The sequence below is a fragment of the Lissotriton vulgaris genome, unplaced genomic scaffold (genome assembly GCF_964263255.1).
Source record: "Lissotriton vulgaris unplaced genomic scaffold, aLisVul1.2 SCAFFOLD_3092, whole genome shotgun sequence".
In the NCBI taxonomy this organism is placed as follows: Eukaryota; Metazoa; Chordata; class Amphibia; order Caudata; family Salamandridae; genus Lissotriton; species Lissotriton vulgaris.
Window position 1 is genome coordinate 211,905 of NW_028245399.1, and position 12,854 is coordinate 224,758.

The 12,854-nt window shown below is 39.5% G+C and overlaps 1 protein-coding gene across 1 annotated transcript in view; it reads right to left on the bottom strand.

Moving 5' to 3' along the window:
- Positions 1–885: 885 nt before the first annotated feature.
- The window catches only part of RIN2 (Ras and Rab interactor 2), a gene marked incomplete at its 5' end in the record, with an annotated part of 58,694 nt that continues 46,725 nt past the window's right edge, over positions 886–12,854 (bottom strand). Inside the window, 2 exons of the mRNA XM_086949067.1 lie at positions 886–7,947; positions 11,458–11,621. Of these exons, the coding sequence (XP_086805193.1) occupies positions 7,615–7,947; positions 11,458–11,621 (497 nt within the window). The remainder of the gene's footprint in view (positions 7,948–11,457; positions 11,622–12,854) is intronic.

Below are 12,854 nucleotides of genomic sequence, written 5' to 3' on the forward strand. Positions count from 1 at the left end.
ACCTTTTAATTCACAAGGGAGTTGCTAAGGGTACGTACCCCTATGTAATCACAGTTCACAAATTCCGCTCCAAATGCTACAATACAGTATGATTAGGTATTTTACTCTCAATGCTTGAATATAAGTTGTATTGACATAACTATGAAGAGAAGGATTGGCAGCCTAGGGTAACATTAGAAACAGGGGTGTAGTAAACTTCATGCAGTTTGTTGGAAATTACAGGTCGGAGTAGTAAACCTGCCAATTTGAACAAAACTAACACTGTATGAGGAAAGGGCGGGCCGTTGGAGGGGGTGGGGCCTCGTGCAGAGAAGTACCCAAGATGCACTTTTGAACCTCACCCTGCCCCCAATTCCTTCTTCCCAAAAGCTTGATGAAGCTGGTGCTGATGTCCTAGGGTGTTTAAACACCCCTTAATGGAAGTCGACAGTTCAAAGCCTCGGAAAACGAGCTGGAAAACTACTATTTACAGTTCTTTTCAGCTTGTTTTTCCTGCCACTGTGTAATATTGGCTCCTCACCAGGTGCCCGCGTGATAAGAGCCGATATTGTGCACCACACGGTGGCACCATGTGAGTTGGCAGGTATGAGGTAGGTTGCAATTTATGTAAATTATACGAGACAGATTTTTACTTTGTACTGTAGAAAACGGCCATTTTCATTTTACTAATTTTTGTTCCCTAAGCTGTGCATCTCCATGGGCCAACTGTTTTTCTATGTTAATGATCTTGAATAAAACTGCTTAACAACGCATGTTGAATTGAACTGGATCGAAAGTGCATTTATCTAGTTCTTACTACCACTGATGCAGCATTGAAGTGCTGGCATGTTCTGGATACTTTGAAGCAGGAAAAAGTGTTGATGGAAAGAAAACGTAACACCATGATATAGTTCAGTATTACAATGTATTGTGTGCAAAACTCATTATCATTTACAAAATGAAATGCAACAGTGTGCAGAGGGTTCAATTCCAGAAACATGAAAACTTTAAAAACATTCTTATAAGCCAAACCCCCCTCGCTCCGCCTTGCAGATTCAACCGCACATCGATTACAAATGCTTTTTTCAAAATATACTTTTCATTGGTTCATATCTTTTTTCACTTAAGGCATTATCCGCACAGAGATCATATCGCTTATGAACCATATCACATCAACATCAATTGAGTTAACAATTTTCACTGTGCTTGTGACAGAGTGGAGAAAGTTTAGTGTTTTTCAACTAATGCTTTAGGGCTGCTTCACAAAGGGCCTCTGCACTAGTGGCGAAGGTCCTGCATTCGTGGCGGGAGCTCTGCTTTGCAATTCCTCAAGGTCCAGCCATGAGTGCGGCCCCCCTGCCATGAGTGGGGGCTCCCCCACCACTGTGGCGTCCTTGCCATAAGTGTGGGTACGCCCCCCCACGAGTGTGGTGCCCTTGCCACAAGTGCAGGACCCCCCCGAGTGGGGAGCCCTTGCTACAAGTGCAGGCACCCCCCCACTAGTGCGTAAGCCCTTTGTGAATCAAGCCCTCAGTTCTAAGCACATACAACTGGACATTACATATGATCACACATGCAATTAATTTTAAATCCTTAATGTACAATGGTTTCATTGTTTCCAACACCAGTTTTCTTTTGTGAGCCTGAACCAGCAGACCATGATCTGCTTAAATCCTATGTTAGGCTTCCCACGCCTTCATCATCCCACCGACATCTCTGTTCGGATACCTTCATTTCACATCATCAAGTGCTTCTACTTAAAGCATCTCTAAAATCAGGCTTATTAAAAGCTTCTGCAGGGACCCAATAAAAAACTTCACCCACCACCCACTCCTTATTCGAACTATGAGAAAATGTTCTCAGGAAAAAAAGTGTTCCTTTACCAGGGAGCTTAAAAATCTGGTGCAGACTGGGGATGTGGCTGCCGCTAGCGGTCTCATTACTAATTAACCGAACAGGCCTTATTTATTATCATTCAAATACATTTTGTGGGAGAAATAGAGGGCGCTGAAAAGCACGGAGCCAGGGCAAAGAATCCGGTCTTACCGCTCCCCTTGTGACGGTCCGCTTTATAATGTTCTTTCTTCATTTTTATTGAGCATTTAAGGTCAATATAAATGAAGAAAGAACATTATAAAGCGGCACCAGAAAAATGCCTTTCTGATCGATAACGTCAAGAACCTCAAAAAGTTGTCTTTGTATGGAGCATAAATATCAGTATTTTCTCAGATTAAATTGGCAGCTGACTTTTTAAACAATACTACAACAATTGTACCAGTGCAACAATAACCCCTGGAGTCAGTCTATTGTCTCGCTGTTGGTGAGGGACTTTCCTTCAGAAATACGGAGGACGGAGGAGAAGAATTGACTTTGATGTCATAACCGTAAGACTTTAGCTTCCTGCATGAGTTTAGATTATTTTACAGCTTAGGTATGGGCACTCTCTGCACTGAGCTTCATGAAATATCTGTTTGACAAAACAAACCTAAAGCAAGGGTACTTCGGGGTCAAATAGCTGAATTTCTGATTTGATGGCCATTCTCAATGGTCGATTCTCAGATTTGCAACACTCTTGCAGAGGACACCCATCACACCTCTTATTTCTATAGTGAATTCTACACTCAGTTTTTCTTCTTGGCTTTCACTTTCACTTTCTCCCCCTCTTTTAACTCTGTCCTGTTTATAGATGTTTTGCTTTTTGCTTTCCTTTACATAGGCACTAAGACCTGCTTCAGTGTAGGTATGGAGACGAACACAAGTAATACAGTTATTTTGATTAAAAAAGTTTTAATGTATTCCTCTAAAACCAGCAAGAGATTTATTTCCCGTATATTAGTTAAAATCACATGCATACTTATAGAATACTTTACATTAAAAAAAATATTTTAAACCATCCAGGACAGTTTACCTGCAACTGCTATAAACATTTCTATGAAAAATAATAAGAACAAACATGAAGCTTTTCAATGCATGACAAAACAGAGAGACTTTGTTTTTCGTTTAACGTGAAGAAAGTATGTAACCATCCATGTGAACTGTGAGAGTTGAAAGAGGCACTGGATAGTCTTGTCACACTCGGGCTGGCGAAACGCACAGCATGCCAGCCAGAAAGACACCAAAAGTTGAGATTAACTGGTGTAGGGCCTAATTTTAAAATGCTTGGCATAAAATCCCTTGCTTCTAAAATCTACAGTAGGATTTGACAGTTGTCACCAGAGTTCCACACGTCAAGTGCAAAGCACTTCCCACCTTGTCGGGGGGTAAAGAAGTGCTATAAAAATAGAATTCAGATAAGATACAGTACAGTTAGCACTACCTTACATTTGACACAATTAACTAAAGAGCACTAGGGTGCATGCAGTGTGCATGTGCAAACCATTTTCGTGCATGTCTAAGCAGGTTTTGAACCCTTCGAGATAATGAAAAGGTATCTGGGCTTTTCTTCTTTTATTTAAATTATGCATGTGTGCAAAATGTAACAGTAACAGCTCAATTTCATTTTCAGTTTGCACTAACACACTGTGAATGTGTATGCATTATGTGCACATGTAGTCTTAATATATGGCATATATGAAAAAGGCACACATGCCGAAAATGACCTTCGGCATGCATTTGCAGTGCAAATCGTTCCCCTAAAATATGCGCAAAAGATATTTGCACATGCAAACCTTCCCACGATACGGCTATAACCTAACGGTGATCACCATATTGCATGAAATATATTGCATGACTATTAAATCACATCCCCTACTATAAACCCATCATAACATTCCAAGTTAAGTATACAATTGCTATGCTCACTTCCACTTATACTTACATCCCAAGGTTGGTATAGGTGAAGTGACGAATAGTAATTCTATACTTACCTTATGATGCAGAAGTAAACGTTACAGGGTTGCAATATTTATGGAGATCAATATTAGCAGCCATGATATAACGAAATGCAGCCCTTAGAAGTATCAAGCAGCCCACAGTTATTGTGTGGACAGTGACTGTGTGGACAGTGACTGAAGGCCTGCAAGGAAAATCCAAGAAATGAGAATCCTTATTTTTAGGACGAAAATTACAAGACTTTTGGGCAAATGCAACATTATTAGGAGATTTTGCATGGGATTGCATGTCATGCAATTAAGTTGCTGGTATTAAAAACAGATCAAATTGATGTATTTGTTTTGTGGGTAGCAATGTGACATCATGCACCAGTTGCAAAACTCTGATCCAATAGGGAAAGCATTTCCCATTACCAGCAATTCTATGCTTCCAATCCCCTCCTTATGGCGCTGAACACAGGGAGAGCTCTACGACATTATGTGGATCGACAACCCTTCGTTAATCATTGATCCATTTCATTACAGCCTTTGTCAGACTCTGCAGAATGAGGTAAAAACAAAAATGATGCAGTGCGGAGTTTCCTCTTTTAAAAAAAGAAATACAGCTAATGTTTGATTTTAAGACTTGGACCATCAAGAACACTATTAAATAAATAAGTGAATTTGAACTTGAAAAAATCAAAGCTTTGCTCAGTATGTCTTTGCCACAAGTGCAATAGGATTTGTGTGGTTGTACTTCCTACAACTGCAAGGCCAGCCTGAATGCAATTTAATATAAAATATACAGACACTTAATATAAAACAAGAGGTAAGCTCTCAGTACAGTACCAATGTATATCACCAAAGGGCTCAACCATAATAACTGCACCAGTGTCTCTATTCATTCTACTTTACGAAATGAAGCATTAAAAGTTGTGACCTCTATAAGGAGATGGCCACATCTAAAAAAGTCCTTTTTGAATAAATATTCATTGTTATCGCTGAGATCTGTTTCTTATGTTTAGATTAGGTAGGTCAGCAAACCCCGTTCAAAATGTAAGATAATATTGGTTCCGTAAAATCTCCTTAAACTTCATTATTCGTAGACTGGCGTCAGTAAGTAGTGCCAGACATCCCAAAGCACAAGCCAATGGGAAAGACATGTTGGCTGGTGTCTTTATAACCCCGCTCATCAAGAAACAAAGCATCTACATTACTGCCAAAAGATTGTTTTAAGCATGCTTCTCTTACGGTAGATACTTCTTTATCTTGTTAAGTACTGTGTAACTAGATTGACAGAACTTTTGGATTAAGCATTCAATATTCTGTGCCTAACCTCATCTTTCTGAAGATGGGAAGCCAACATGCTGTGATAATTTTGCTAAATCAAAGATGTTCGGTGGATGTTGGTAGGAGAAGAATGTCTTTCCTTCTTTGTCCTACATTTAGCTCTATTCTAAAGTAAAGGAAAAAGATTAGCAAACTAAGAAGGATGCAAAGATATAATCGTGGGTAGATACTGAAATAGGTAAGAAAAAAATGACAGGCACTGCCTGGTCAAAATACTTTTGATATCAGAAGGCTGGTGCAGTGGATCATTTAGAGGTTACACCACTTGAACCCAAACAATGAAATCAGAGTTTGACGTCAAACTGGATCCTACACAGCATGTTCAAGCAGACGGATTGAAGCAGAGGCTCTAGAGTAGACAAAGGTGGGTCGACAGTGCTACACAACAAGACAGCAGTTTCCTAATCAAAAACTACTGCGATCTGGTCTCATATTACAGTGTTCTCTTTCAGATTCTCCACTCAGCTATGTTTCGTAATAGAAATTAAAATTACATTTCTGGTTTGAAAATGCCTGGCCTAGATTAATGAGGGGGAATCAAGGTTTGGATATAACACCTACTGAACAAGCCCCCAGGCAGAAATTCACAAAGTCCCATTGAGACCTCTACCTCAGGGAACTGGAGGAGTTTATCAACTGTTGATGGTAGTCACTTAATTATTGCCTTACGCTTCTTGCTCAATTTGTGCTTTTTACCTTGAAGGATATCGTAGGCTTATGAAAATGTAATTCATAAGCTACAGAAGAGGTAGTAAGGCCAATTTCAGAGAAATGACTCTTGGTTAGCATACTTCAAAACTACTGGTAAGGATGTTATACTTTGGAAGAATCAGAAGTCAAATCTTTGTTTTGTCTTCGGGGACCCGTAGACAGACATTTAAGAAGTGACTAAGCAGAATCACTATCAGCAGTTGTGAAGAAGTTCATCCCAGAAACATATCTAGCTCTGGCATGTTAAGCATATGATCACATGATGAACTTTGCCTACTTATTAATACAGAGTACTTTCAAAACCCATCCTCAGTTTAAAAAATATCATAGCTTTGTCTGGAATAAACATACTATGTGGTGACAAGACAGTAGGTTTGTTAAAAGCACACAGGGTGAAAAACATTTGCCAGAAAGCCTGATACAAATGTGGCAGGACACAGGTATTTTAAATGCATTCCAGGAGCAAGTATTCAAACAGAGTTCTTACCTAGTGGGACATAATCATTCAAAGCAGACAGGAACTAAGTTTGCTGAATTTGGATTAAAATGAATACCGCAGTCAATGGGCATTTCTTGGTGATTCTACGCAGAAAACCTCTAACAAATTCCATAATGCTTGGAGTCAGTCAGAAATGTCATAGGTCTATGGAGTGGTGATATAAGACCTTCAAGAAACTGAAGCTGTGGTTTGAGAAAGAAATTATGTAAACAATGCCCTAATGCTAATTGAAATGAACACGTGAATCATAGTGTCGTTTTTTTTTACTAGCAGGAACAAAAGAAAGAAATCATACTAAAGACATGAGGAAAATCTAAGCAGTATGGGGCCATGGAAGAGTAAGAAGTTTGCTAATGTGTACATGCTAATCCCACAGTTTAATACTTAAGGCACAGTTTCTAGCCCTGTGAAAAGGTCTAGAGATGTAGAAAGCTAAAGAAGGTGTAGAAAGGTGTAGAAATGTACGGGTTAAGAAGGTTCTGGGATGTAGAGCAAGTACTACAGGCAAGGGATTTTTCAATTTCAGCAGACTGAGTAAAAAGTAGAAAATGCATTTGAACCTGTCTGTTCCAGCAGCAGGAAATGGGTTATACATGGTGGGATTAACACCATATGTAGCAAAAGCATACATAAAAAAGATACATTTTTATTTTAAAAAACTCATTTCCTTTCTAACAGACTTAATCAAGTTAAGATTTCCTCACCAATATAAAGTGGAGTGATGGGATAGTCCAAATGTTCATTCTGCTCAGAATGTTACATGGCACTCTGGGAAGCATCTGTACATAGTCTAAGAGGTATTGCATATCAGAAAGTATCTCATTAGACATCTGTGCTAAAGACTACTGCCTGTTAGGTAGAAAAAGAGAAGTGGAAAAAAGGTGTTTCTTTTTTAGCACGTATCCCACACTTTGAGAAGAGAAACCCGTTTAAAAAAAATAACCTCTGAAGAATTTTGTATTCCTGCTTGAAAGGCTAACCATGTTTAACAGCAGTATGGTCTTGCTGGGAGCCAGCTCCTTTGGCAATTAATGCCCCTTCGAGAAGTGACACATTACTTCATTGTGTGTCTTCCAACTTCTCCCACATTCACCAGCAAGGTGTCCAAGTCCAGTTTAAGTGCTGTTCTATTTTTTTCCAAACCTTACTTGCCACCATGAAGAACTTGGCAGTCAGGCTCCAAGTCCACCTTCAAGTCAATGGCCAATGTGGACATTCGTCAAGGGTAACAATTGTAAACAAGTAAACAGTGGAAACCCAAGTTGTTTAAGAAGCTAAATGACCATATTCAGCATCAGTGTCTTCGTAGTGGAAAATTCCGGCAAAATTGCTGTTGACACGTTTGTAGACAAAGTGAAAGACCTGGGGCTGTGGCCGACTGTGCAACTCTGCCTTGATTTTCTGAGGGTAGGTGTCTTCTGTGAGCTGTTGCCAGGTTTCATCAATATAAAGAAAGAGGCCAAAGTTCTCAGAGTCTTGTACTTTAAAGCGCTCAGCACAGATCTGGCACACCTCTTCTGTGGTTGTGTATGGCCTCACAAGCAGAGTCTTGCCTGTGCATCCACTTTCAACTTCTTGAAGAGCGACTCGAAGGTAGTTCTGTGGGAGACAGAAAGAAATTAATTTAACCATAGATCTCAATTAATTTTACGGGACACTGAGACGCAACTCATAATGCCTTACCATCTCAAAGCAACAACACATGCAGCCAAAACTGATAAACTGCTGGGACGTTAACTGGATGTGTTGCTAATTAAATTTTTCAAAGTGCAACAGTTCATGCATATTGTTTTTTAAAAACTCAGATCATCCAAACATCGTATCCAACACAGAGATTAACTATCACAGCAAAGGCCGGAATGGAAATAAGGTTGGATAAGCAGCTCCATGGCGCAGCTTGGTGTATTCCTCTATTGCTCTCAGAACAAATCTGAGACACTTGCTGAAAGATTCAATCCCTATGACTCTCAATGACCTATTTTTCTGATGTGTTGTTTCTAGGAGAAGAGAGTATATTGATATGCTATGAGGATTCGGACTATAAGCACTGGGAACAAAAAATGACACATGGCTTCCAGAATAGTCCATCGTTTTTATATGGTGAAGTGCTAAACAGTAGACAGATTTAAATTGAGTCAAGACACTTGTCTGTAAGGGTACTCTCGATTGCCAATTCCTAACCTGCGTACATCCTGTTGTGAGGTTCTGACATACAAAGACGTTTTGCAGAATAAGCTTGTTGTTTTGCTTCAAGTAAACTACTGCATTTTGGAATCATGTTCATAGCAAATGCCAAAAACATTTAGCGGATGGAGCGATACATGTGGATGCGATACAAGTGATTTAAAATGGATATTCAGGTTTATGAGGAGTCATTACATGAATGTTAATAATGGTATTTATTGATATAACTTTACTTTGTAGACCTTGGCAAACTTTTTTCTCATGAATCCATGCTTTGGTTATGTGCTGTGTGTGATGGCTCAACATACAAGTAAAGTAACAGTGACTTAACAGGCTCGATGAATGGACACTTGGGATATTCAACAACCACCAATGTGACATTCTCTCTCTTGGCTGTAACCAAAATGGGGTCTTGGAATTACTTGTGTAGAAAGCAACATAAATGGATTGTGATTCAAACACAACATCCATGATTTTCAAAATACATACACAAGCAAGCCTTTAAAGGACAGCTAAAAACTGCATCAAACTTTTTTACAATATTTTGTCAGCCCATAAATAGCATAAGCCAAAAAACATGGAGACTCATTAATCCCAGTAATAACTTTTTCATTGGTTTTTTTTCACCATGAGAGACGAGCTGAAGCACTGCACCACAGTTTATATGGTTAAAATGGCCAGCCGTAAGCACACGCACATTAAATTCAACATACTATGCACAACTTAAAAAGGAAGCATTCCCTCTCACCTGCACAGATGGAACCCATTTTTCAAGAGCCCCCACTTACTATCTTGTCTGCAAAAGGCACACAAACGTCCACATTTGGGGGAAAAAACAAAGAAAGGCACTAGTTTTTTACATTCTGAAAAGGAGACCAAAAATGTAGCCCATTATTAACTTATTCGTAATTGCTTTTGTTCTGGGCACTAGCATAAGAAAAACACTTTCAGAAAAATACCCCAGAAAACGGATTTGACCTTTTGGGCTTATTTCATAATGCAATGAAGGCACATAATTAATGGCATTGATGATTATTGATAGTATGTAATGATTAGTTCCACAATTAGGGCCAGTGCAGCTCATTTAAAATTAGAGATGCAGTGAAGCGGGTTCTCAGTGAACTTATTGCCCATCACCCCCTAAAGGCACAGTCAGCATCATGCTACATGACAGGAAGTCAATCCATGCGCCAGCACAGCAAGCAAAAGGGATTATCACAGTTCATTCAAGGAGACAAATGTCTGAACTACAATATATAAATTGAGACTGATCACAAATGGGATTTCTTTATGAAAGATTATGACTTTTTGTGAAAATTACACGAAACTACGTGCATTTTGCAGATCTCATCTTCACTATCCGTATTTAAAATTGGAGGTGTCTCAAGATCAAAAGTTACACAAGGTACTGGCAGGAAACTGGTCCGATGGGAGAAATATTTGAGAAATGTCATGCCAACAAAATAGAAATAATTCAGCAAAATGTGCCTAATGCAAAATATAGCAAGATTTAATGCCCACGGTGCAAATTTCACGTGGGCTTAGTACAAGTCCTTTATCCCTACAATGGGGTCGACTGTTAGCAGTTTGGACACGTGAGATCTAGTTTCTACGATGGTACAGCCTGAAACATCAAAAGACTGAATGTTATGTTATTATTCAATACTATAGAAGTCTCACTTTACTGAGAATGGTTGTTTATCTTTCAGACCAAAACTATGGTAAACAGATTAATTCACAAAGGTACAGATTGTACAATTCCTAGATACATTGGAGAATTCCCTTAAATTCCCTTGCAAGTCATGCATAACGTGTGCATTTTCTAATGTATGTGTCGATACATATGGCATTTCAGTACAATGGTGATCTCTGGTCGGTTTCTTACACCTACTCATGCTCATGTGTGCAACTGGAACATTACGTATATAAAGGGATAGTATGGCTGGAATTTCACATTTCATTACTCTATTTTTACAGGAAAGCAAATATAAAATAACTAGCACTCTTCGAACAGACATCTGGGAAAAAGCGAACTATTTTTTCAGCTCTCTGTATGCTGTTACTACGTATTCTAGATTAATTAAAGTGTGTATTAGTTGCGTTGATAATTGTGCAATGAGCTGGCCTTGAAGTTTGCGAATATCTCCAAAGTTACTGTTTTGAAGCTGAGGAAAATGATTTTTATTCAATTTTCACTGCCATTCCTCCAACCGGCACTCAAGGGATATCTACTTTTTCAAACTCTCTCGGATATTTCGAATTTAAGATAGACCTACGTGTAGTTTACCACTGTCACCCCATAGCACACGCAAACAAGGGATGCCTAGGTTAGGACGGCATACAGGTGTAAATAGGTCTAATGCCTGAAAAGGACAACGGTAGATCTGTCTCGTTAAGGTTAGGTTAGTTTCGAAAGATGTTTTGTTCTGGGACAGTTAATATTTTTTACTATTGACAGTAACAAGTGAATTTACAAATAGAACTTTAGGAATTTCAGAACTATACTGATTAGGTCCAGGCGAAATGTACAGTATTTGAAATTCTTAAATTGCTCAATAACACCATATCATGTTAATACTCACTGTTCGCAGTAAAATTTTAGCTTGAGCACTTGAAAAACAACTGGAATAACCAGAACACGAGATGGGGCTGTTGGTGGCACTTTTGTTTTTAGTGCTATTATTTTGCATAAGATGCATTCTTACATCCTAAATTGAGGCGAGAACACAGTTCACACTAAAATATAGTGTCATATGATGGCTTCCACTTCGCATAATTTTGCATAATGTTTGTGTGATTACACAAAACCAAATTATGTGATTTCATACACCTCAAGTATTGATTCTATAGTACGAGCCCATGCTTATAGAACCAACTGTTCAAGGAGCTTTTTTGGAACAGGTCATTCAGCTCGGGGCTTCATACCTGGAAGTCATCCACTGAGGGAACTGTTCTGTTTGTTGTCCTTCTCTTGTGCCACTGCTTGAGAGTGTCCCGGGCTTCTGAACTCAGCATTCTGGCTGCTTGCTCTTCCTGGAAATTCTTAATCAAAGAAAGTGCTCCGTATGCGCTTGTCAAGTAATATCCTCCTGAGAAAGATCGAGAAAATATAATTTTTTGAAACAAAACAAAAACAGGAAATAACTGCTTTTTCCGTTTATAACACTATGGTGGAAACCACTCTGAATATAAACACTTTTGAATTCCTCAACAATCATTCCCTTTACCAAGAATACAAAATACCCAGAATCTAGTTCTACACAGCAGTTTGTAGACATATATATTCACGAAATTAAAAATGTTTACATCAATTTTAAAAACGTTGCCTGGTCTTATTGGGGATTTATATTCAGAGATGGACTTTTCTTGGTGATTTGTAAGATGCAGGAGTGAGTTACAAAGTGAGCATAAATAATGGAAGCAATGAAACTGCTTAATGTATGCTAGTGTTTGCAGATGGGCATCACAAGCACTTATTTGACAGAACTAGTGCCCAATAACTCCATGATCTCAACAACCTACCCCCAACTGGGGAATCAATGTATTTTGATGTTTGTTCATCCACTTCAAAATGTTAGCCTATATCAAATGCAGTGATGATGGTGTTCATGTTGGAGTGGTCCTTGAATTTGTATCCTGCACTGAGTAACCTGCTTAGCAGTGGGGAGAAGGGGGCCGCCCCTCCTCAACTGACCCATCATTGATGGCCTTCCACTGTGGACTAATGGAGCCTTGGTGCTGTAGAACCTGAGGAAGAGTATGCAGGTGGTATGCTTAATCTCTTTCTTTGCGGTCTGGTTTCAGGCCCACTGTGTGGCCCTGCTGACCCAGCCTGGGCCTACAGCTGGAGGCACTCAAGCTGAAGAGTACTCCATCAGGCAGCCCTAATAACCCACCAAGGACAATGGTGGTGGATGGACAGATCTACAAAGTAGAAATAGGAAAAGCATTAATCATAAATGAATCATGCCTTTTGAACGTCCTTGATCCATCGTCAGCTTTTGATTCCAACATAAACGACAACACCATCAAAATCATGAGTACCATCCACTCCAGATCTCCGTCAGACCCATGCCCACACCCCATCTTCAACAAAGCCAGCACCGCCATCGCACCCCATCTCTGGAAAGCCATCAACATCTCCTTCGAGTCTGCAACCTTTCCGGAGAGCAAGAAGCATGCCGAGATCAATGCCTCACTCAAGAAACCCAAGGCGGATCCCAAAGTCCTCAAGTACTTCCGACCCATCTCCCTGCTCCCGTTCCCAGCAATCGATTTACAAAAGGGGGTGGTGATGAACAGAGTGTCTGAATTGAGCAGAC